Here is a 26,590-nt window from a genome sequence, read left to right as displayed (position 1 = left end):
ACAAGATATTATATTTGGTTCTGTTTTCTTGTTCTTCAGTGTAATAAAATAAAGGAAGCCATTGATTGTTGTGTACAGTTGAACCAGTGGAATACTGCCATTGATTTAGCTAAAACTCATAATGTACGAGAAATTGATACGCTTCTGGCTAAATATGCCCAACATTTACTGGAGAAAAATAAACAAATCAATGCTATTGAACTGTACAGAAAGGCTGGACATTTTATGGAAGCTGCTAAAATCTTATATAAAGTAAGAATAATTTTAACATAAAGAAAATTAATAAACATACTTATGGAAAGAGAGAGAGAGAAATTGGGTTTAACTCCCACTCGACACAAACTAGGTCATTTCGGGACTAACATGTTTCAACTTTATTTCAATAATTTGCGTGCACGTATTGGTCTTGGAAACTGGAGGACCCAGAGAATACCCATGAGGTTGGACAGGCGACTCTACTCCTGGCCACGTACAAGCAGGGAATCGAAACCATGCCACTTGACTCAATGATAGACTTTATAATTCACCATTTACTTTAGGCTATCGAATTTGGGACCAGGGCAAATTGTGCCCCAGGTGAATTTGGACCCTGGGCAAATTTGAGCCCCTGTTGATATTTGACCCCTGTCGATATTGGGTATCCTGCTAGTAGGTTATGTAGAAACACCAGTTCAAGAAGAACTGTTAACTGTTTTCAGTGTCTTTTTATACTGCGAGATTTAATTAGGATGTATAGCCTATTGCTGTTACCTTTGTGAGAACAATAAGTACTGGATGGTATTTTTAGGATTATTCATTTCGCCCATAAATTACTAAATTATCTTGTGAACAATTAGGACAGATTGTTCATTCAGGTGTTGGGGAGAACCTATAATGAGGCTGTATAATGAGGTCTGTCTATGAGTCAACTAGCAGGCATGGTTTCAATTCCCCAGTTGTACGTGACAAGGAGTAAGGTCGGCAGTCTAACCTCGTTCGTTTGTTTTCTCTGGGCCCTCCGGTTTTCTCCTACTGCTAAAAAACCCTACGCGCAAGTGAATTATTGGAATAAAATTGAACCATGTGTTAGTCCCAAAATGACCTAGTTTGTGTCCAGTGGACATTAACCCCATCTCTCTCTCTCTCTCTCTCTCTCTCTCTCTCTCTCTCTCTCTTTGTTTCCATGTTTGCTAGAAAATTAATCTGATGTGATTGTTGATTAATATAGATGTCTGAAGATCAAGGTAAACAGCGTAGTAAACCACTAATGATGAAGAAACTCTACGTATTGGCTGGTCTGATGGTTGAACAATATCACGAAGCCATGAAATTAACATCTAGAAATAAATCAAAAGGCAGGAAAGCTGAGGTATGTTGCATTTACGATCGTTAACGTGGCATGTTTACCAGGGCTCTCAAAAATTTGAGTAGGCAGTTAACTTTTGATGGATTTTGTTTACCTCAGATTAACAAAATATTTTCTCAAAAGATATGACGATTTTTAGCTTTATCTAAATTTTACACATAAAAAATATCAATTCAACAGTATTTGTTGTGTTTTGAAGTTAAATTCTTTGAAATTTAAATTTCGTGACTGACACGCAAGTTCGACCCGCTAGAGGGTCACAACTGGCAAATATGTCTGAAACAGAGCCCTGATCGTTACTTTAAGTTGTAATTGTAAATAAGAAGATCAATCAGGAATTTTCAAACCAGTCTTGATACAGAATTCAAACCCAATTGATCCTAGCACAAACTGAAACAATTGTCTGTTGTAAAGAATTATTTTTGAATTTTTAATGCTGATTAAAACACAGATCCAATTACGTTTCGTTTTTTATAGTTCAAAATTTTGTTTTACTTGTCTTAACTACACTAAGATCTGGAAGAGTTGTTATATTACCGGCATTTTGGTTGTAATGAGGAATAAGCCAATGAAACAGTCTGTTACTGCGCGACTTCTTGGCGTGCCATGCACAGAACTGTGGGTAAACCACTAGAAACATCAATGCTGATTGATTAATCAATGTCTGACCTTTTAGGGTCAAAAGCCGTTAGTACGACCCCTGACCCGACCTTCGAGTACAACTTGTCAGATCTTCATGTAGTGTAGGCCATCGAAAGTATAAAAAAAACAAACTAAATATACATCTGTATTTTAATCATATTGTTGTATTTGCAATGCTTATAAAGAATCCTTGTACAGATAGATTAATTGCCAAGTCGTACAGCCTGTACATTAGAAAGTCAAATGTAGTTCCCACTATATACTCTCTCTCGATCTCCCGCCCCTTTCCTTTTCTTTTCCCCCTCCCTGTCCCTCTCTGAATATTTATGAAATGTATATGTTATAATAAATCCGGTTGTGAAAACGTTAGCACAAATTATGTAGTTTCATTTTGCCAACATAAATTTTACTATATATATATATATATATATATATTTTAAAGTAGATAAAGTACAAGTACTTCTTTGTTTACGGTAGATAAATGCATAAATAAATAAAAAATACATCCAGGTAAAAAATTCTCCACTTTACTTCATTCTGACATAGATTAAATCATATAAGCTAGCAGTGCTCTGTATGCGCGTATTCAGATATTAATAATGTATATAAGATATACAAGATATATGTTATGTTTTTAGGCTGCGACAGCATTAGCAGGTTTTCTAGAAGAAGATGTTAGTATGAATGATACTAAGATTATAGATAATGTATGGAGAGGTGCTGAGGCGTATCATTTCTATATCATGGCACAAAGACAATTACATGAAGGTAATATACATTGGAGAATATGTCCAAGATAAATATACGAAATTTGATGGCAAAACTAGTAAAATATCTGCACCCCCATCACAAATGATATACTACTACTAATGAAATAAAATGGGGTTTAACATCCTACTGTTCTGCTCCGACTGGGCTAATGAAGACGTACATACGGCGTACAGTGTGCTATAAGGGGAATTTGCCTGGACAGCAGCACTACTTCCTACTTGTATATCAAATTCCAGTGAAACCTCAGTTTTCCGTCCCATCTGAATAACTATGCCTTGTCCTTGCCAGGCCGACTGACCTGCAATACTGACCAAGGGGAAATCGTGCCAGAAAATCAAGTTGAACTTTCTCGGCCACTTCAGGGTCAAATACAGGTCCTCCAGGTTAACAAGCCAACATCTTAAGCTCTGACCTACCGTGGCTCTGACATCTAAAAGAAACCAAGCCAAGAAAACACATACTGCTATTTAAATTCCTGTATTACACGAGTCATGGAACTGAAACAGTGATTAGATATGTTGGCGAAATATATATTCAATGTTTGAGGCTGACCAACTATAAATTGAAAAGCCCCGGGGAACATCGATCTAAGTCACTTTTTCAACAAACCCCAGTTAATGGCGCCATCTGGTAGCAAATTTTATAAGCTTTCTGTAGAACAATTGACTTCAGGTAAAAACGATCAGTCACATCAAACCAAGACCTTTTTGAAATGGCCTCCCAGACAAATACAAGTCCATCGTACGGTCCAGGCATCGATATTTCCGCGCACATGCACATGGCGTGCGCAGGCACATTTTCTTTAAAATTTTTTTTTTGCAGGCTCATTTTTAAAGATGTAGCCACGCCAGGTGGCGCCTGCGCCCGGCACTATTTTTTGCCGCCCAGCACAAAGAAAAAATCAAAAAAGGCCCAGTCGTATTTAAACCCCTTCGTCCTTCTCTGTACACAAACTCGGCGCTCGAAATTTACCACGGCAATTAAACGGCAAAGCCATGGTAAAAGCCGACGTACGCAAACCATGTCTGTCACGGCATAATTTATTTTTGTGTGTCGTAGTAGACCCTATCATCCCAAATTAGTTTAAAGAAAGATGTATTGGTATTTTGTTTATTTATACTTAGAAGATGTGTATGCCTAGGTCTATTCATTTTACAATAATTCTACGGTCTTTATATTTGTTTATTTGCCGTAAATAGGTCACCCAGACCAATTTACGGCACTCCAATGTTAAAGGTTTGAATGTCGTAATTGTCCAACACGTGCCTGCAAATTTTCACGATGATCTTATTTTATTTCTTACCTGTGTTGACCGTGGATTTGCTACGGCCCGAGAGTAGGACTAGGAGGACGATGAGAGCTTTCTCAGTTTCTGCCTGACCTGATTCTCATTCCACCGTAATAATAATAATACTCGTGAGACACGTACAACAACTTTACAAACAAGTCAAATAATACAACGTGTTTTAATTATCAATATCTACCTGTTGTCATAATTCGTTGTACTCAAATAAAACATAAACACGGTTTGAATAATTTTTAATCTCAAAGTAATAAAGTAATAGTTGAAAAAAAAACCCAACAAAACAACAAATACCGAAAGGTCCTCAACTTATCTATCCAGAGAAACAGAGTGGGGCGGGACAATTTTATGCTCGGTCGGGTGGTGTCAAAAAGGTTTTAGATCCCTGTATCATTGATGAAAATTAAGTGAATTTGGTAAAATTTGAATATAATGGAAATTTGATTTGCACTGAACCAAATACAAAAGGCAGCAGATGCTCTGAAAATACACCAAGAAGGGTATAATTTTAATAAAAGACCACTTCCCCTCCCCAAAAATTTTTTTTGCCTCAGTCCGCTCGCCAAATATATTTTAACACCACTCACAAAATCCTGGCTACATCCCTGTGTTTCAGTATGACCCTGCAGGCACATTTTCAAGTGTGTGCGCACGCACCCGCAACTTTTATAGAACCCTGATCGTACCCTTTATTTGACCTTTATTTGGCTGAAAAGTGGAAATCAGTTGTTGTACTGGTAATTCTGATTTGTATTAAACATAATTTTGAAGTTGTAATTAAACCCACTCTTAGTTCTTTTTGCGTCAAGCAATCTCATTCAAAAGTCTGTTTTGCCTTTTATGCAAAAAGACAAAAATGTGAGTTAGATCGTTCTTCCCCTGGACTCTTCAATTTTAAAAAAAAGCATTTATTGATAATTATGCCACCATATTCAAATATATGACAAGCTTTAACAAGAAGTTAGTTTTAAATTTTTGTTTACTGTTGAGTATGTTTATAACTTGTCTAGTTGGTCGTTATAGGAATGGCTTGTGAAATAAAATGAAATGCAGTTTCATGTCCCACTGGAATGGCTTGTGAAACAAGATTTGGGTGGTGCCTTTCCTTCCTTGACCAGGGCCAGGATTACACAAATTTTCTGTATCCAAATCAGCTTCCCAACTGGTGTAACAATAGACTCTCTGTAAAAACTGTTCTAAATTTTTTCTGTTAAATTTGATTGTAATTTTTTTTTACACCAGGTTATGTTGATGCTGCTATGAGAACTGCTCTTCATTTACGAGATTTTGAGGACATCATTGATCCACTGGATATATACTCTCTGTTAGGTTAGTAATCCATTTTAGAAATAAAACTCTTAATTGTCATTTGAAGGAATTTTAATCTCTTGTAAACTACAATATTGTGTAATTGGAAGTAGCAGTTCAAAAATGGTTCAATCCTGTTCAGCATTTACAAAGATTTAATGAATTGGAAATATCACAAACGGCAAATAAACAAACCAGCACCACTTCTAAGTGATGGGTAAAATCTTTTGATGGGTCTGTATTCAATCTGATTGGGATTTAATCTGCTGTGATTTTGTTTAGAGAGAGAGAGATTGATTCGCTGGCGCATTGGGGTCTTTAGCAGTGGGGGGGCAAATCGGAGGACCCAGAGAAAACCCATGAGGTTGGACAGACGACCCTACTCCTTGTCACATACAAGCCGGAAATCAAAACCATGCCCCTTGACTCAATTTAATATCAATAATTTAAATTAATTTCTTCTTGTTGCACTTGTGAATGCTCTAACGACAAAAGTCATCATCCGATCTGTATGAAATTTATACAGATCATTTAAATTAGTGACCCAAAGACTCCTATAGATTTACAGCAATTTCCAATAATTACGTCTAGAGTTATCGCTCTTGTTTAACTTTGCTGAACCTTGTGAACATTCGAATGATAAAAGTTATCATGATCTGATCTGTATGAAATTTATATGCATCATTTGAATTAGTGAAACAAAGAATCCTATTGAATTTCAGCAATTTCAAATAAGTACTTGTAGAGTTTTGAACCTCATTGAACCTTGTGAACGCTCCAATGATGAAAGTTATCATCCAATCTGTATGAAATTTATATGCATTATTTAAATTAGTGAAATGAAGAAGCCTATTGAATTTCAGCAATTTCTGTCAATTACTTCTAAATTTATGGCCCTTGTTTTACTTTGTTGAACTTGTGAATGTTCAAATGACAAAGTTATAATCCAATCTGTATGAAATTTATATGCATTATTTGAATTAGTAAAACGAAAAAGCCGGTCGAAGTTCAACAATTTCTGTAAATTACTACCAGATTTAAGGTCCTTGTTTCAGTTTGTAGAACCTTGTTGTGAACCCTCAAACGACGAAAATTATAATCTGATCTGTATGAAATTGTCTTGTAAATAAATGCCCCTAATTATCTACAAAAGAATAAATGTGCTACAACCCTTGTCGACCGCTGGGACGATTTAGCTGTTGTTTGCGTATGTTTCGTTGCCTGGCAACCTATCTTGAATATTAAAATAAAAAGTTATTGTAAGGAAAAGTGTGGTGTAAAATTTAGGCGGAGATCAACACTTTCTATTTAGTATTCAAACCAGTGTTAAATGGGTCATGTAGGTAGACTTGTTCTCAAAACTGCCATTAAATATAATAGTCATTTAGTTTATGATTGAATGTGATAGGCGTTTACATTAAGATTACAAAGATAGTATACATGTTTATTGTTTAGGCTATGTGATCTAAGAGATTGTTTTGAATTTAGGTTCTTTTGAATTTTAAACAAAAAATAGCAGAAATTATCTGCTTTATTTTGTGACATGCACTTAATTGCCTTTAGTTGGAGAGTTTTTAAAGGCCTACAACGTCAAAAAACAAAATGTTATTGTTGAAGTTCATTGATCTGTGAACAATAAATCAAGTTGAAAAATCTAAACTAAAGAACAATAGCTGTAAATTTATTCTATGAATAGCCTTATTATTCTCTGTTGTGATATGTCCACATTGAAATGTGGTCGCATATTGTCGTTGCTTGGGGGCGCTCTGGAGGCTACAGTTAATATCAGATTGACTTTAAATTTATACACAGAGTTTAAGGTCATGAGAGGAAGAATCACATTCATTTTCAACAATTTCTGATAATTACTGCCAGAGTTCAGAGTTATGGCCCTTGATGACCTTGAAATATCTGGTGAACGCTCTAGAGGCTCAAGTTAATATCCGATTGACTTTAGATTGATACTCAGAGTTTAAGGTCTTGAGATTAACAAGTCTATTGATTTTCAATGAATTTTGATAACTTGAACAGCTAAATCCATCATATTAAATGTATTGATTTCTAAACAGATGGGGCAAAACTATAAGTCAAACAAATTTGAATGATTTATCTGGTAATTACTTAAAGAGTTGTTTCTCTTAATCAGATTTTAGTGTATTATAAATGTTTCATTACCGGCAAAAGAAAAAATATGTGTCAACTCTTGATGACTGCTCAGACGACTTAGCTGCTGTGGGCGTATGTTTCGTTACCTGGCAACCTATCTTTGTGTTTCCCTGTGGTTGTTGATAACTGATTCTTGTTTGTTTTGGGTTTTTTTTCAATTTAGCATTGGTATCTACAGCTAATAAAGGATTTGGAACATGTTCAAAAGCTTTTATAAAATTAGAGTCTATTGATACAATATCTCCAGAACAAAAACAACTTTATTCTGAACTAGCTTTAGAAATATTTACACAGTAAGTACTCTGTATATAGTTATGTTTAGGCCATCACAGTGGCTAAGTGGGTAAGACACTGGCTCGCTAGTCTGGAGGTCGGGTGTTCGATCGCTGCATTGGCCGAGAAAGTTCATCCAGATTTTCTAACGTGGTTCCCCCTTGTCAGTGATGCCGGACAGATGGACCTGACAAGGAGAGCTGTCTAGTCATTCGGATGGTACGAAAAACCGAGGACCCGTGTACACATTGGCATGCACGTAAAAGATCCTTTGACAGTTGGAATTCGATATAAGAGTAGGCCGTAGTGCCGCTGTCCGGGCAAAATTTCCCCTCATAGCACACTGTATGGCGTATGCCCGTCTTCATTAGCCCAGTTCAGAGCAAGTAGGACGTTAAACCCCATTTCATTTCATATAAAAGAAATATTCTGGTTGTCAGATAACCACTTGGAAAAGGGCAGTATGATACATTTTTATTTTAAATCAGGTAGGAAAGTTAAAAAAATGCTCATTAATTAACACATTAAAGGAAGTAACTCTATAAAAAATTTGATTGATTCCAACAATGTGCTGTTGTCTCATTTAATAAAGAATTTATCAAACCATGATAAATGTTAATGTCAATCATAAAAAATACTGGATAATCATATATTCTTATACACAACATGATGAAATAAATGTAGTGACTTGAAATGTGAAGTTAATAAGAAGTCATTTAACCTTGACAAAAATAAAAACCTCCCTCCTGTACCAGATTGTTGTTAAGGATTATCTGAAAACCAGAATATTTTTTTTTGTATGGCCTCTTTTAAATCAGGGGGGTTGGCCGGCCGAATGGTTAGCGTGTTCGCATTGTATCATAAGGTCTGTCATTGAGTCAAGTGGCGTGGTTTCGATTCCCCGGTTGTACTTGACAAGGAGTAGGGCCACCTGTCCAACCTCGTGGGTTTTCTCCGGATCCAACCTCGTGGGTTTTCTCTGGTTTTAGTCCCACCAATGTTGTTGAAATAAAACTGTTTTACATAACAATATTGATGTGGATCAAAATAAAGACCAAAACAATTTACGATCAGCACATTTTCAATGTATATTAATATTTGATATTAAAGTCACAAGTAAAGTATGGGAATTTTTAGGATTTCCCGTTAAGCATGACGGCAGTGTTAAGCATGACGGCAAAGTTAAGCATGACGGCAATGAAATCTCGTCAGTTGACCGAGAAAACACCACATTTATGGTAAATCATAAAAGTAGGCCTTCAAATTTACACAGTGAAAGACTGTCAAATTTTAACAGCATTTTTTAAAGGAGCTAAATCACTAATATTTGGGACCTAGGAATTGACACAAATAGATGACAATACATATAATAATAGTGTAATATGAGTGTATATAAACTGATTTACATTAAACCTTTTCCATTCATACTCTCATTTCAAATCGGCTATATTCGGCGAAATGTGTCAGAAGTCTCAATCGAAGGGCAACTCTAGCGTCTGATTATTCTTGTCAACATCGAAAGTATGTATTGCGCATGCTCTCCAGATAAGAATATGGTGTCACCGTTTGACATGCCTTGTGGAATATGTCTAGCCCCATTCTTCGAGTCCCTTTGTTACAAATGGCGTTGAAACATTATTATGGTGCATGATTCGTGTACCAATGGTAAAATGTTTATTTTGTCTTAAATATTGGATATCAGAAGCCCATCTTTTCCCAGTAAGACCACAACATCAATGTTGATTTAAATTGACAAATAATTTGTGTTTTCAATGTCGAAGACTTTGGATGATATTGAGTTAGAGACTTAGCTACTTTAAATTTATTTCCTATATCGCAATATTAATCATATCGTATACTATGAATCGTGATGTGCATCGTATCGTGGCCTGGCGTATCGTTTACAGCCCTACTGATATATAGACCTAGAGTAGATTCATCAGAATAGATAATGAATGTGTTGATGACATTGGGTCAAGTATAAATGAAAGTAGGTGTGAACTATGATAATATATAACCTAACAGAGTCTGTGCAGTTATTGTACTCGATTCAACCAGGAAGAATTTATTTTAGATAAACTTGAGAAATACGTTATATTTATAGCACGGCTTTCATGAGTTAACAGGTTTAAACATCTAGGCTGTAGGCCGAGATGTTAAACCTATTAACGAATGAAGCGTACTATAAATGACTGTAACATTGACACCTGCTTAACATGCTTGTTGTTATTGCATAGAAAACCCACCCCACTTCTCTATATGATTTCTACTAAAATTAGTGGAAACCAGCAAAAGTGTGCAATAACATTGAACATGTCTAGTTATTGCATGGTTAAGCTCCACCCAATCTACTAGAGGGAAAACAATCTGCTTATTCAATGAAAAGGACAAAGGAAGATTTCCCGTCCATGTTACAAAACATTTTAGGTGACAATTTGGCTCTCCCTAACAATTTGGTAAAACCCAGATATACAACCATTTGGACCCCACACTCCACACCAATGATATGATATTAAATCATTGAGGTTTTGTTGTGTTTTTTTATTTCAGTCACAGTCCTAAAGATACCAGAAATAATAAAGTAGAATGTCCAAACTGTGCTTCACCTATGCCTGATTGGTAAGTTAACCCACTTATCAAATATAATGAATGCTTTTCTAGTGCTCATGCAAGTGAAATTTGGTGATGCCCGGGACCAACTGCATGATTAAATGCCCCCTATGGCAAGGGCATGTATAATCCTTGGGATGTGACAAAAGACTGAAGTCCCATGTACACATTTTGCGTGTACATAAAAGAACCCTTGGCAGTTGCAATTTGATATAAGAATAGGTCGTAGCACCACTGTCCGGGCAAGATTTCCCTCATACTCATAGCACACCGTATGGAGTATGCCCTTCTTCATTAGCACAGTTGAGCAGAACAGTAGGACGTCAATTGAAACCAATGGAATTTGATGTGATTTTTGTCTGCAATAGAATATTTACTAATTTTATTCAGTATTGTTCTGTTCTATTAAGATGTTTTTTTAATTATTTCCAGGTCTACGTTGTGTACAAGCTGTGATTCTAAATTTCCTACTTGCATTGTGACTGGACGACCCATCCTAGAAAATGAATTCTGGATGTGTAGCCATTGTAAACACAGAGCCGCAGAGAAAGAAATACGCACAAAACATGCTTGTCCATTATGTCATGGTCCATTCTAAACTTTAGATAAATATTGCTTATTTAGGCCATATAAAAAAACATTCTGTTTTTCAGAAAAAAATTTGAAACATCAATATTATGTTGAAAGGTTTTTTTTTTTTTATTGTTTTCATTTTGTCAAAGCATCACCTGACAGCTGAGACTAAACGACTTATCACAAATATTACAATTCAAGGTTTTATATTTATATCATCAGTTGTGTAGAACAGAAAATTACTTTCACACTGTGAATCACAGTCACTAAATTTTCAATCTGATTAAAACACAGATTCTATTTCGTTTCATTTTTTTTATAGTTCAAAATTTCGTTTTACTTGACTTTACTACACTAAGTAGGACCTGGAAGAGTTATTATATATAACCTGCATTCTGGATGATGTGAGGGATTAGCCAATGAAACGGTCTGTTACGGCAAGTTTTTGGCGTGAGGTAACCCACTAGGAACATCAACGCTGATTGGTTAATCAAATGTCTGATGTCATAGGGTCAAAAGCCGCTCGTATGACCTTTGATGCGACCTTCCACAACAACTGTCAGATCTTCATGTAGTGTAGGCCATCGAAAGTATAAAAAAACGAAACGAAATATATATCTGTATTTTAATCAGATGAGACATTGACAATCAGTCTACTGATACTATGGACATAGTTGGTATTATTTATATTTCAGCCTTATTTTTAAAAAAATCAATAAGAAAATTAATGATTTCTTTGAAAAATCAAAGCATCGGTATACACTATTTGTCAAGATACATAGAAAATTGAACAGGAGCAGAGATGATTCTAACAGTACTGGTTTGAATGAACACTCGGCGTTTGAACATTATTTATTGCTATTTATTCATCATTGAACAATTAAATATTGTTAATAACATGAAAAGAAAAACATTTTTAAATATGTATGCTAAATATCATCCAGAAAAATCAAAACCGCATTATGCTTGGTTTCTCAATAACAGGTCATGCCTGTATTAATAACTGGCAGTATCTTAGAACCAGGATGTTTTGTTGTTTTTGTATGGGCCTATTTATTTATTGATTTATATTATTTATTATTGTCATCTGTATATATCAGACCTCCATAATCCTAAAAGAAGTGAAATGTTTGTGAATTTATTTGTCATATCCATATTTATTGAATCATTTGAAAGAAATATTTTGTTCAGATTAACAGTCTCACTGAAATTAAACATACATTATGCAGGAGCTAAATCTGTCTATTGCAGGTCTTTCTTTACGCCTGAAATGTTATCTAAATTATTAATTAGACATTAATTAACTTATCCAGACCATAATCAACTCTAGATGGCATCGCTAGCCTGCGATCTTAAGTGGATTGTGAGCCTGTTTTACTGTATAACTTTCCTTCTCGATTAAATGATTAAATGGATAATCGAGACTATGCTGTTTATCGTATTGACTTTAGTAATGATGACCGAGGCTAGGCAGAAATTTCATTCGCTTAGTTCTCGGTTCATAGTGGATCAATTTGAATGAAATTTTCAGCAAATTGCCTTTACGTTATCTAGTTTTTAATTATTACAGTGAGAACTGCCAACTCGTTATCGAATCTCCCATAATGTATCTTTAAAGCTATTTCTGATTCAGTGCATATTAAAATATTAATTTTATAAGCTTGATAATTTAATACACAGGTTTTTATTCAGAAATAATGACCTAATAGTCAAGAACTTTTGACTGTAAGCATAAAATTGTCAAAATGTGGTGTTAAAATAAATAGTAAATCCGGTGATATTAGGGACCTTTCGCATCGGTACGAAAACGAACACCAAAACGAACATATGTTCGTTTTCGTATCCTCTAACACACGGTTTTGCAATCCGACGTACGATAATAATTAGATGGCGTTAATTTCCACTCCATGAACTTCTTGGTCAAGGCAAAGTTTTCAATCGATTTTTCGGCAGATGTACAACAAATCAAGCAGAATATTCCTTATGAGCACATTCTACGAACGCTACACAATCAACAATATACACAAAGGCTTGAAAAATGGTGAAAAATTCAATATATGAGACAAGAAACATATTCGATTGCATACCTACGTAAATCCAGCTCCATACGCGTAACGTTTTTCACTGGCCGAACACTCATTACGGATTGACGTCACAAGTACACATGAATGGTTGACGTTTTCGTTTTTGTATTTGTTTTCGTACCGGTGCGAAAGGTCCCTAATATATTTCACAAGCAAAAATTACCAAATAAAATATTCAAAGAATTTCAAACCCTACACTTACTTTCCTCAAACGGTGTATTGGTCAAATATAGTGTATAATTTTTTGAAGAAAATATCCGTCCAAATTTCATATCTGGTCACATTCCATACTGAATTGTTAAAATATGTTTGTATAATGTATTATATTGTATAATGAGAGATGGTGTATATTAAATATATTAAAAATATAGAGGATTTGAATTTATGTTTTAGTGCACCTAACTTTGTTGAAATGAAATGAATTTTTGGTCCTACTGTTCTGTATCGACTGGGATAATGAAGACAGGTATATGCCATAAAGTGAGCTATTTATGAGAGGAACTTTTCATCAAATTCCAGCAGTCAAGATTTCTTTTATGTGCACACCAACGAATGTGCAGGTGGATCTGAATTTTTCGGTCCATCTGAATGGCTAGATGCTTTCCTTATCACACTGTTCATTCTGTCCCATTAACCACTGAAAACATGACTGGAATATCCCAAACTGAGAAAACACAGCTGAAATATCCCAAGGAAACTTTCTCGACCAACACTAGTAATTCAGAAAGAAAAGCATACCGATAATTACTGCCAGAGTTATGGTCCTTGATCACTTCAAAAAATCTTGCGGATGCTCTAGAGGCAAAAGTTAATATTCGATTTATGTTAAATATATACAGTGTTTGAGGTCATGAGACGAAGAAGCCTATTGATTTTCAGCAATTTCTGATAATTACTGCCAGTGTTATGGCTCTTGATCACTTCAAAATATCTTGTGGATTCTCTAGAGGCTAACGCTAATATCCGATTCAGTTTAAATTTATACGCAGTGTTTGAGGTCATGAGACAAAGAATCCTGTTGATTTTCAACGATTTCCGATAATTACTGCCAAAGTTATGGCCCTTGATCACTTTGAAAAGTCTTGTGACGCTCCAGAGGCTAAAGTTATCACCCGATTGACTTCAGATTGATACACAGAGTCTAAGATCTTGAGACGAACAAGTATATTGATTTTCAATCAATTTTGATAACTTGAACAGCTAAATCCATGACAGTAAATGTTTCGTACACTAAACGTTAGCATGGGGCAGAACTTTTTAAAAACCAAACAAATTCTAGTAAAAAAAAACCAAGTACGAACAATCCAAACCATTAGGCAAAATTCGAAGTCCTAAAAAAAAACGGTAAGGCAAAATAGTGTAATAAGACAAAATAGTGTAATCAGCATATGGACTGTTCACCGTGTACAAAATACACGACAAACAGTGGTAACAGGTGTCCGTAAGAGTAAGCTTACCCTGTCTGGCGCATGATTTTCTGATAATTACTTAATGAGTTGTTACTCTTAATCAGATGTCAGTGTATTATAAGTGTTTCATTACCGAAAAAAAGAAAAGTACAAATATGCGGCAACTCTTGTTGACTCTCCGGACGATTTAGCTGCTGTGGCCGTATGTTTCGTTGCCTGGCAACCTATCTTCTTTTTTTGTTATTATTTTACCATTTGTGAATCAGCCATTACTATTTACTGTCGCATTGTAATTTAGGATATGTTTTTTTATCCCGCGCCGAACGAAGTTAGGGAGGGATATTGAAATGAGGTTCGTCCGTCCGTCCGTCCAATTTCGTTTCCGGAGCATATCTCATAAACCGTTCAAGATATGTTTCTGAAACTTTGCACACATATCAACCTATTACAGTAGTTGTGCCTTTTGCTATTTGGGAATTTCTGGGATTTATATTTTTTTGTGTTTCCATGGAAACAAATTTGACTTAGTTTTTGGTGTATAATTTTGTTTCCGGAGCATGTCTCATAAACCGTTCAAGATATCTTTCTGAAACTTTGCACACACATCAACCTATTACTGTAGTTGTGCCTTTTGCTATTTAGGAATTTCTGAGATTTATATTTTTTGTGTTTCCATGGAAACAAATTTGACTTAGTTTTTGGTGTATAATTTTGTTTCCGGGGCATATCTCATAAACCGTTCAAGATATCTTTCTGAAACTTTGCACACACATCAACCTATTACAGTAGTTGTGCCTTTTGCCATTTAGGAATTTCTGGGATTGATATTTTGTGTGTTTCAATGGAAACAAAAATGACTTAGTTTTTTGTGTACAATTTGGTTTCCGGAGCATATCTCATAAACCGTTCAAGATATCTTTCTGAAACTTTGCACACACATCAACCTATTACAGTAGTTGTGCCTTTTATTTGCTATTTAGGAATTTCTGGGATTAATATTTTTTGTATTTAATTTCCATGGAAACAAATTTGACTTAGTTTTTGGTGTACAATTTTGTTTCCGGAGCATATCTCATAAACCGTTCAAGATATCTTTCTGAAACTTTGCACACACATCAACCCGTTACAGTAGTTGTGCCTTTTGCTATTTAGGAATTTCTGGGATTGATATTTTGTGTGTTTCCATGGAAACAAATTTTACTTAGTTTTTGGTGTACAATTTTGTTTCTGGAGCATATCTCATAAATCGTTCAAGATATCTTCATGGCACTTATTTTGAATTTCTCAGATTTGATAATTTTATGTGTTTCCATGGAAACACGTTTGACTGTTCAAGGTGCAGAAATTCTCATCTGATATGGAGCAGGGGAGGAAGAGAATCTTTGAAATGAAATAGGAGTTATATAACTATGAAAAACTTGGTGTTAGAAGTCCTAAAGCCTTAAGGCAGTAAAGGCCTACAATACAATACATGCCACCCAGAACCATTATGTTAAATATAATGTACGCAAAGTATTCATTCTTATGTAGGTTTAGGGTTAAGATTATTTGTAAAAAGATAAATCAATAAGCACAAATCTGTTTACTGATAAATGTTATAGGCCCATTTGTTTGAAATTCAATTTTCACATTTTTAATTATTTTTTTAAAAAAATACAGCCTACTTTAATTAACGGAGCATAAATCATGAAAACACAGCGAATCAATGTAATGTTGGAGCCAGAAGTATTTTTTTATCTTGGAAAAAAATTAATGGCTCAATTCAAATCTATTTGAAATTCAATTTTTATTAAATTATGATTAATATTAATGAAAGCTTACTTTAACAATATAACATATATGGGATAAGCACATTGTGAGAAGATTTAGGAGCCAATTGTATTTCCCTTGGGGAAAAAAAAAATTAATTATGATAATTCTAAATTAGGCCTAAGTTAAGTAAGAAAGGCCTTGTCCAAACTAAAGCGTGGTACTGGTATTTTCAAAGCGCCCTTGAAAAAGTCTATGGGGATTGAATTTCAAAACAAGGCATCGCAACGTTATTATAATTATTATTATTTTTTTTATTATTACAGCATATTTATAGTGCGCCCTTTCATATAACGTGTTCGGGGGCACTTTACAAAGTGACAATGTAATCATAAATAAACAACAAGATTATGGATATGTCAACGATTGTATACAGAGTCAGTTAAAAGCCCGATTAAATAAATGTGTTTTAAGTTGTTTTTTAAAAGAATATAGAGATGTACAACATCGTAAACTAAGTGGTAGATTATTCCATAAAACAGGTACTTGATAACTAAAAGAGCGCTGACCATAAGAGACTAGTTGAACAGTTTTGGGCTTTAAAAGTAGTTTATCTGATGTACGTAATGTTCGGCCAGGTGTATAAAGTTCTAAAAGATCTGAGAGGTAAACAGGAGCTAAATTATTTAAACATTTAAAAGTAAGTAATACAATCTTAAAATCAATTCGATATTTAACAGGTAACCAGTGTAAATTATATAAAACAGGAGTTATGTGGTCACATTTCTTAGCTAAAGTAACAAGTCTAGCTGCAGTATTCTGTACTTTTTGTAATTTATCTATAAGCTTTATCTAATCGAGAAGCGACCAGAGAATTAACAAGTGACTTGGTGGCCTCTACAGTTACACATTTACGTATTTTACCTATATTTCTGATATCAAAATAGCACAATTTACAAATATTGCACCAATATTACGAGCAGAATAAGATGAAAATATATCACAATTATCAATTATAACAGGGGGGTGCAAATTTACTTAATTGATGACTTGAGCCTAATAACAAATATATTCGGTTTTATCATCATTCAATTTTAGAAAGTTCTTTGACATTCATTTTCTAATTTCACTAATACAGTTATCAAGTTGCAATTTTGATAAATTGAAAGAAGATGGACAATTAGGTGTAAATGAAATATATAATGGAGTATCATCGGCATACAAATGAAAGCTGAGACCATATTTTCTGACAATATCACCTAATGGTAACGTATAGAGGGTAAATCGGACCAAGAACAGAACCTTGGGGAACCCCAGATGACAACACATTAGTCGTAACTTTCCCTGTATAAGGCTTTGGTCCGTAACGCGTATCCGTATGGATTTTGCGTGTGACATCATCAATGTGTGTGTATTTTTCTGATACGCGATACGGCACGCGGATACGGCAGCACGTATCGAACAGCTTTCATACGGAAAAGGTCCGTATTTGTCGTCTTTTTTACCGTCTTTTGTGCTATAGTAAGAGGCTGAAATGTTGTATCATAGCGTTTTATAAATCTATGTGTATCCTAGAACAAGAAGGTGTATATTTGATGTGATTTTAACCACGATAAAGACTGAAATTTAATCATTATTTTCCATGCGTTTTTCTCGGAATTTTCATCCTTCCCCTGTCTGTCTGCATGTTGGTTGATCTACGTTGCTAAACTTAGGGAGGTGGGACCTTGCAAGTCTGTAAATCATTTTATTATATGGTAAAGGAGTATAAACTTTCTGAAATGATACATTAGTAAAACCAAAAGCTGCTGTCGAGTCGAAGTCGAAGATCTTTAATAGACACACCCCCTCAAAAGCGCAAGTATCAGAAGCCAACCCAGCAATGATCAAAGAGGGATTTCTCGGGCCATTGTTTCAGGTATATGACATACCATATGTAAAGTATTTACTCATATGGTTTTGGGGTTATAATGATTTTTAAAAAGATAAATCAATAATCTTAAATCTGTTTATTGAAAAATGTTGTAGGCCTATTTGAAATTAAATTTTAATATCATAGATGTATTATTATTTCTTAATGAAGGCTTTCGTTAATAAAAATCATTTTAATCTAATAAGATAGATAGGCATTATCCAATAAGGCATTTTGGCATTTTGAAAGTATTAATGAAAGGGTCTATTGGGCTTACATTTCAAATCTAGGCATCGGAACATTGGTTATTTGATGTATTAGTTTAAAAGTTGTTAAATACTTTTAAAATTCAACGATAATTTATAGTCTAGATTAGTCGTTTGAGTGCAAATTCAAGGCCAAAACACGGATACATTTCAAAACGAATAATACGCAATAAACTCATTTATTTGAATCCTCTATGGCTGCCTGACCATGTGCAAACATTGCTACAATGTATGAAACTCCCCCATTGGTATTGTAACCGTTAGTTCAACCTGGCAACAATTTTCAGTTCCGAAGCTTTTATGCTTGCACCCTAAGTGTCATAACCGGAATTGTGCATTGCGCGGGCGCAAGCAATTTTAACTAAAATCTATTAAAATTGCATATTAAGACGGCAAAACGATGGCTCGCTAGTCTGGAGGTCGCGCGTTCGGTACTTGCATTCGCCGAGAAAGTTCATCGGGATTTTCTGACGTGTTTTCCCCTTGTGAGTGGAATTTAATTATTTAAATAATTCTGTAGGAACAAGTTTATGTGGTTTTATTTTTATGATAAAAAGTGCTATTTATAACTCTTGATGTCAATTATTTTCTCAATGATGTCTTTCAACCCAGTAGAACAAATATCAATATAAACAACACAACATAATTTATACGGAAACACAGAAACCAATTACTAGTTTCTACACATATAGCACCAAACCGGTGATTATTATTTCCATATAAATTGTATTGTGTTGTTTAATGAGCTCAGTCGCTAAATGCCACTCAAGGATTACATATTAATATACAATATTCTATTTACTGCTGGTGTGGGGGGGGGGGTATGGCCGAATGGTTAGCGCGCGCTGTATCATACGGTATGTCATTGAGTCAACTGGCGGGGTTTCGATTCCCCGGTTATACGTGACAAGGAGTAGGGTCGCCTGTCCAATCTCGTGGGTTTTCTCCGGGTACTCCGGTTTCCTCCCACTGGCTAAAGACCCCTACGCGCAAGCGAATTATTGAAATAAAAAAATTAAACCATATGTTAGTCCCGAAATGACCTAGTTTGTGTCGAGTGGACGTTAAACCCCATTTCTCTCTCTCTCTCTCTCTCTCTCTCTCTTTTTATATAAATTTTAAAAGTATTTTAATGTCAATAAATCTCCTTCGCAAAATTATATTAAAAGGGTGTAAAGTAAACAAAGATAAAACACAATTACATTTGTATTAAATAAGCTCTACTTATTTTCTTTAAGACAGCACCTATCTATCCCAAATTCGAATGCAAGCGGTGGTCCGAGGGAGGGGCTGAGGAGGTAGACACCTATGTTTTTAACCTGTGTAGAAAAGTACAAATCTAAATAAAACATCAATAATATAGGTCAATGCGAAGGACAAATTAATTTTTATCCAGTGAGGTTGATGTGGTACATCGGCCGCCGATCCATCTCGCACAAAAGATAACTGACTTTAGCTCTCCATTTTTTCGAGCGTTTATGGTTCTTCCTCCTAACATTCATCGAACCCGTTCGCCTATACATATCGGTCAATGAGAAGAACAAATTATTGTTTTATCCATTGAGCTTTCATATGTCCATAAACCGTCCATGCTTCTGAAACAAAAATATCTGACAGCGCTATTGACCCCCACCCCCACCCCCACCCCCTCCCCTGCCATTACATTCCTTTGAGGTGTTTTAATCAGTAGGTATCATCTGTGACAAAGGGGTGCATTAAATTGAGGCGTCTGTAATATGTATACAAAATGACTTGCTATTGGAAACTGGTATTAAGGATGTTCTGGTGTGTGAATTATATAAAAGAAATAACCTCACTGTTGAAATATAGGGTATTACAGTTATCCAACATATTATCCATACATAAACTGATGATAAAAGGGTCATCGTCACAATTTAATACATTACTGAATATTCTTATCAGATCATGGCTAGTACCAACTTTCATATTTTAAAGACGTATTCACTCAACAGCCTCAATCCCTAAATATAACCACGGAAAAACATATCCAAACTGCAGGGTAATTATATAAAGTCTTTGACAGTCTTTTGGTGGATTTTAAATTCCTTGCAAACAAGCCTTATGATGTTGTGGAAGTCGAATCTCTAAAAGGAATATCACTTTTCAGCCCAAATATGGTTCATCATTTAGATTAGAAAAAGATGATTTGATGAATTTAAAATTTGTCGACATTCGGCATTCACTACCAATGATAGAGTTTGGTGTGAAGCATTGGGTTTATGAGAGGACAAAGAGTATCAATATTCAACGTTACGCAACCTCCCGTTCCATTTGTACGCAAATTGTGTAGAAGTGTGTAATACGAAGGTTGTGGACCTTCTAGAGGTCACAATTTTTATCCGATTTTGATGAAACTTAAAACATATCTTTATATCCATTTTCTGGATTATTGCCCCTGATTGTACAAAAAATCACGTTTGTTTTAGCTTGCTCTCTATCCATCTCTTGCAAAATGTGGGCGTATCCTGCGTGGCAGCCACTGGTTATCCATTGACTCTATGTCGGGAGATTACCGATTGTTAGTGGGTTAAGTAGTCAAAACTTAGAAATTGCAATGACGATTAGCGAATTTAACAATAAAATAATTTTCGCGAAGGTCGAGATCGATTTGGAAAATGTATTTGTTTTACTAAAAATATTGCATGTTTCGAGATACGTTAAGATAAACTTTCTGACAATTAAATGGTAACGTAGACTGTTTTATGTTAAATGGACGTGCGCTGGCCCTACCTGCAGGCAACGGACCAAACTTTGTCAAAGGAATACGTCTTTAACAAATGTATCAGAGACGTCAGTGAAGCGTGAAAATGTTTTGGTATAAATGTTTTGGAGATTAATTCTAATCTAACAAAATACTACAAGTTCTCTCTATAGATCTTATTACACCTTTGTTGAGTGCTCTTCAAAGATACTTTAAGTATAATCAATCATAGGACTCGCCACAGCTGCGAAGCGAATTACGGGAGAAGTCTCGTATGTATTTGTTAGTGAATAATACTACTTAATTCTGTGTTGAAAACCTTTTATCCTATTCCTTAAAAACCGAGTCTTAGTGAAACCTGCTACTTTAAGCTATTCACTTATATTATAACTGACACTATTTAACAAATTTCAAGTGTTGTGTCTATTTACATAAAGCTTAATGATGTCTACTACGTATCTTCATTTCTATGTGCAAACTATAGTGGCTGACAAATACACCAATGTAACAGCAATAGTTTACTGTTCATTATAATATGTAATAATCTTTAAACTTCATATAGGTGTGAAATGTGCTAAAGCAATCAGGTATAGACTAGACTATGGCCAGTTGTACAGGAAATATCATAATTGCGATCAAGTTGTAACTCACAGCGGAGAGACTTGAACCAAAATCGCTGTCAAGGATGTCGGTGTTTCCAAAGCTTTTGGCACCCATTCTTCGAGGACGTCTTCGAATCCGAGGTGTGTTATGTTTGTGGCAGAGTAATTATAAAAGATTGAAATCAACGAATATTCAGAATGTTTCTCAGTATATAAAAAAGGGAATTAATGGGGAATCTTTAGAAAATACACATCAGAGAAATTCTCACACAAAAGAAAAATATGAGTTCTTGGGTTCTGATATGGAATACTGTGACGAACTTGATTTTATTGTCCCCGAGGAGAAATGTCTTATACCAGTGTACAGAGTATTAAATAGAAGAGGAGAAGTCGTTATGAAAAATCAAGATCCAAAACTGAGCCCCGAGATGTACCTTAAAATGTACAAAGACATGGTGCTTATTCATTCTATAGACACTGTCTTAACCAAAGCTCAAACTAGTGGTGTGGTGTCTTTCTATTTAACGAACCATGGAGAAGAAGCAACTCAAATTGGCTCAGCTGCAGCTCTTGATGCTGAAGACCTAATTTATGCCCAGTATAGAGAAGCGGGAGTTCTTTTGTGGAGGGGTTTCGCGGTGGAAAATTTTGTGAATCAGTGTTTATGTAACAATCGTGATCTGAATAAGGGAAGACAAATGCCGGTTCATTATGGGTCAAAAGATCTAAATTTTGTGACTATATCTTCTAACCTGGGAACCCAGCTTCCCCAGGCTGCAGGAAGCGCTTATGTTTATAAATTAGCCAAAAGGGGCAATTGTGTTATTTGCTATTTCGGAGAAGGTACTGCCTCGGAGGGTGATGCCCACCCAGCTTTTAATTTTGCAGCTGTTTTGAATTGTCCCGTCATCTTCTTCTGTAGAAATAATGGATATGCTATCTCTACGTCTTTGAAGGAACAGTATTCTGGTGATGGCGTCGCAGCACGTGGAGCTGGATATGGAATGATTTCAATCCGCATTGACGGAAATGACGTGTTAGCCGTCTACAACGCCGTGAAAGCTGCACGCGAGATCTGTTTATCTCAGAATCGGCCTGTTTTAATTGAGGCTATGACTTACAGAGTGGGTAACCACACAACGTTAGTGGATGGACAGAGCTACAGGACCGAGGAGGAAGTTGAGGACTGGAAGGTGAACCACAGCCCGATCGAAAGATTCAGCAAATACATTACCAACCTGGGTTTATGGGATGACAAAAGAGATTTGGAGTGGAAGACAGAATCAATCGACATGGTTAAACGGATCTTAGAAGCATCACAGGAACATAAACTGCCCAGTCCAGAAGCCATGTTTACGGACGTTTATGACGTTGTGCCCAAACATTTAGAGAAACAATTTAATGACATGAAAAGACATCTGCAAACCTACCCTGATGTGTATCCGTTGGAAAAACACGATATATAGATGAATTAATAGATACAATTAAAGTAACTTTGGACAAAAATTAGTGGATGCAGCGTGACTTTCGTAAGGTAAAAGATTACATGCTAATATTGCTGACCGAGTCGAATTTACATTTACAAATTTCCAACTATTATTTATAACTCTCGTTCTGACATTTTGATGCAATTGATGATTGATTAAGTCTATATTTTTGTCTTATGGGCGCCCCGTGGATGTTTTTCGGAGAATCGAGTATTTTTCTAATAAGATTTAGTATCTCTACTTTCAATATATACTACATTAACCTTACTTTTATTTTAAGATATTTGTCTATTATTACCAATTAATACCTGATCTTATATATTAAAGATATTACTGTAGGTGATGTATTTAGTCTCATACGATGTATCGCATCAGTGCACCTTTCTATTGTTATTTCACCATCACACCCTAAATAATCCTCGGATTTAGATTTTCGTTTCGTTTACATATTTCTTTGTTGGTGTTTTTTTTCTTCAGATTTTATAATAGTTACTTTTAAATTTTATTTTGTTCAGTATTGTACTTTGATGATTAATAACTTACCTTGTATTATTTAGTTATTCATTGATTGATATCTTTATCCTCCTAGGTTTTTCAATTATTTCTCTCTCCTATTTCTAACCATTTTTAGGGGGGTTGGGTGGCCGAATGATTAGAGTGTGCGCGCTGCATTATAAGATCTGTCATTGAGTCAACTGGTGTGGTTTCGATTCCTCGGTTGTACGTGACAAGGAGTAGGGTCGCCTGTCCAACATCGTGGGTTTTCTCCGGGTCCTCCGGTTTCCTCCCACTGCTAAAGACCCCTACGCGCAAGCGAATTATTGAAATAAAATTGAAACAGATGTTAGTCCCGTATTGACCTACTTTGTGTCGAGTAGACGTTAAACTCTCTCTCTCTCTCTCTCTCTCTTTATTCACGAGGAACAGCAGTGACTTTCATAATTACTAAATACATGCGTTTCTAAAATAATGATTTACGTGTATTAGAGTTACCCCCCCCCCCCACCACCCCTTTTATCGGGACTCGCTAAGATACAAATTTGTTTTCCTTTTCTTTCGTTGCGTTATTTGAGAACCAGAATATTGTGTTTTTTTGTTTACTATTTTTATTTATAAATATTTGACGCCCATAATTCGAAAGAAGTGAAATGTTTATTACCATATTCATATTTGTTGCATAATTTGAAAGCAATATTTTGTTCATATTCAGTAGGACATTTAACCCCATTTAATTTCCATATTAAAACTAGCGGCTGCCAGGCAGGATACGTTCACATTTTGCAAGAGATGGATAGAGAACAAGCTAAAAACAAATGGGATTTTTTGTACAATCAGGGGCAATAATCCAGAAAGTTATGGTCTGAAATGCGCAAATTTCAAAAGGGACTGAGATCTTTGGGATGTAAAGATATGTTTTAAGTTTCATCAGAATCGGATAAAAATTGTGACCTCTAGAGGGTCCACAACCTTCGTATTGCATACTTTTACACAATTTGCGTACAAAGAGCGGCGATTTTGTCGGGCAGTTTCATTTCGATTTTCCCGAAATTCGAATTCAACCTTCATTATGGTGGAATAGTGAAATATTTAAACGATTTTTAAAATCGGAAAAAAAATGTTACTTGTAGAGAATCCGCAAGCTAAAAATGCGATTTTTCGAACACTCAGGAGTCATAATCCAAGAAGTTACGTTCGGATGTACGCGATTATAAAAATTGTGACCTCTACATGTACATGGACGGCAAGCTAAAAACGTGATTTTTTGTACATTCAAGGGCCATAATTCAGGAAGTTATGATCCGATACGCGCGAATTGGGTTATAAACATGTATTCCAACTCTCATCAAAATCGGATAAAATTTGTGACCTCTAGAGGGTCCACAACCTTGATATAATAGATGCTATACACTATTTGCGTACGAGGGGCAGCCATTTTGTCCGGCAGTTTTGGCCCGATTTTCACAAAATTCGAATTCAATAAACATTACGGTGTAACAGTGATATATTCGAACGTTTTTTTTTAAATCGGATAATAATAATTGTGACCTCTAGAGGAACAACAAGCTAAAAACATGATTTTTCATACAATCAGGGACCATAATTCAGGAAGTTACTATACGATATGCACGAATATTGAAAGGAACCAAGATCCGTGGATTATAAATATGCATTTCAAGTTTCATCAAAATCAGATCAAAATTGTGACCTCTAGAGGGTCCACAACTTTGATATACCAGATGTTTACACTAATTGTGTACGAGGTGCGGCCATTTAGTCTGTCAGTTTTGGTCCGATTTTCACGAAATTCGAACGGTGTAACAGTGATATATTTGAACGTTTTTTTTTTTAAATCGGATAATAATTGTGACATCTAGAGGGACCTCATGCTAAAAACGCAATTTTTCGTACATTTCAGGGGCTATAATTCAGGAAGTTACGGTCCGATTTGCGCGAATATCGAAAGGTACCCAGATCTTTAGGTTATAAACTTACTTTTCAAGTTTCAACAAAATCGAATAAAAAATGTGACCTCTATAGGGTAAACAAGCTAAAAACGCGATTTTCATACAATCAGGGGCCATAATCCATGAAGTTACGGTCCGATACATGCGAATATCGAAAGGAACCGAGATCTTAGTGAGATAAACCTATATTTCAAGTATCGCTAAAATCGGATAAAAATTGTGACCTGTAGAGTATCCACAAAAAAATGTGGACGGACGGACGCACAGGGGCGATGGCAATATACGTCCACATGAAAATATGGGCGTATAACAATCTGATTAGAACACAGATCCTATTTGGTTTCGTTTTTTATAGAGAGAGAGAGAGAGAGAGAGAGAGAGAGAAAAATGGGGTTTAACATCCACTCGACACAAACTAGGTCATTTCGGGACCAACATATGGTTTAATTTTATTTCAATATTTCGCTTGCGCGTAGGGGTCTTTAGCAGTGGGAGGAAACCGGAGGACCCGGAGAAAACCCACGACATTGGACAGGTGACCCTACTCCTTGTCACGTACAACCGGGGATTCGGAACCACGCCAGTTGACTCAATGACAGGCCTTATGATACAGCACGCACGTGCTAACCATTCGGCCATCCACCCCCACCCCCCGTTTTTTATAGTTCAACATTTCGTTTTACTTGTCTTTACAACACTATCAGGAAGAGTTGTTACATAACCCGCGTTCTAGTTGATGTGAGGAATTAGCCAATGAAACGGTCTGTTACGGCGAGCTTTTGGCGTGCAGTTCACGGAACTGTGGGTATCCGAGTAGAAACATCAACGCACATTAGTAAATCAGAAGCCTGACTTCACAGGGTCAAAAGCCGCTCGTATGATCTCTGATGCGACCTCCCACTA

General features: G+C 35.6%; 2 protein-coding genes across 2 annotated transcripts in view; both read left to right on the top strand.

Moving 5' to 3' along the window:
• LOC126823528 (WD repeat-containing protein 35) overlaps positions 1-13,443 on the top strand; it is a 38,884-nt gene extending 25,441 nt beyond the window's left edge. Inside the window, exons 26-32 of the mRNA XM_050552432.2 lie at positions 40-252; positions 1,208-1,348; positions 2,626-2,755; positions 5,304-5,390; positions 7,699-7,828; positions 10,359-10,427; positions 10,851-13,443. Of these exons, the coding sequence (XP_050408389.2) occupies positions 40-252; positions 1,208-1,348; positions 2,626-2,755; positions 5,304-5,390; positions 7,699-7,828; positions 10,359-10,427; positions 10,851-11,016 (936 nt within the window). The 3' untranslated portion in view covers positions 11,017-13,443. The remainder of the gene's footprint in view (positions 1-39; positions 253-1,207; positions 1,349-2,625; positions 2,756-5,303; positions 5,391-7,698; positions 7,829-10,358; positions 10,428-10,850) is intronic.
• Positions 13,444-21,561: 8,118 nt separating this feature from the next.
• On the top strand, positions 21,562-23,734 carry LOC126823634 (2-oxoisovalerate dehydrogenase subunit alpha, mitochondrial-like). Its single transcript, XM_050552588.2, has one exon. The coding sequence runs from the start codon at positions 21,819-21,821 to the stop codon at positions 23,199-23,201; it is 1,383 nt and encodes a 460-aa protein (XP_050408545.1). The 5' UTR covers positions 21,562-21,818; the 3' UTR covers positions 23,202-23,734.
• The last annotated feature ends 2,856 nt before the right edge of the window (positions 23,735-26,590 follow it).

This window comes from Patella vulgata, chromosome 1, assembly GCF_932274485.2.
Source record: "Patella vulgata chromosome 1, xgPatVulg1.2, whole genome shotgun sequence".
Classification (NCBI taxonomy): Eukaryota; Metazoa; Mollusca; class Gastropoda; family Patellidae; genus Patella; species Patella vulgata.
The sequence above is the reverse complement of the archived record's forward strand: the minus strand, read 5'-3'. Positions and strand labels throughout refer to the sequence as shown.

What these genes read in the sequence shown, in the direction of transcription:
- LOC126823634 (XM_050552588.2), top strand. Translation starts at nt 21,819, where the DNA reads ATGTCGGTGTTTCCAAAGCTTTTGGCACCCATTCTTCGAGGACGTCTT.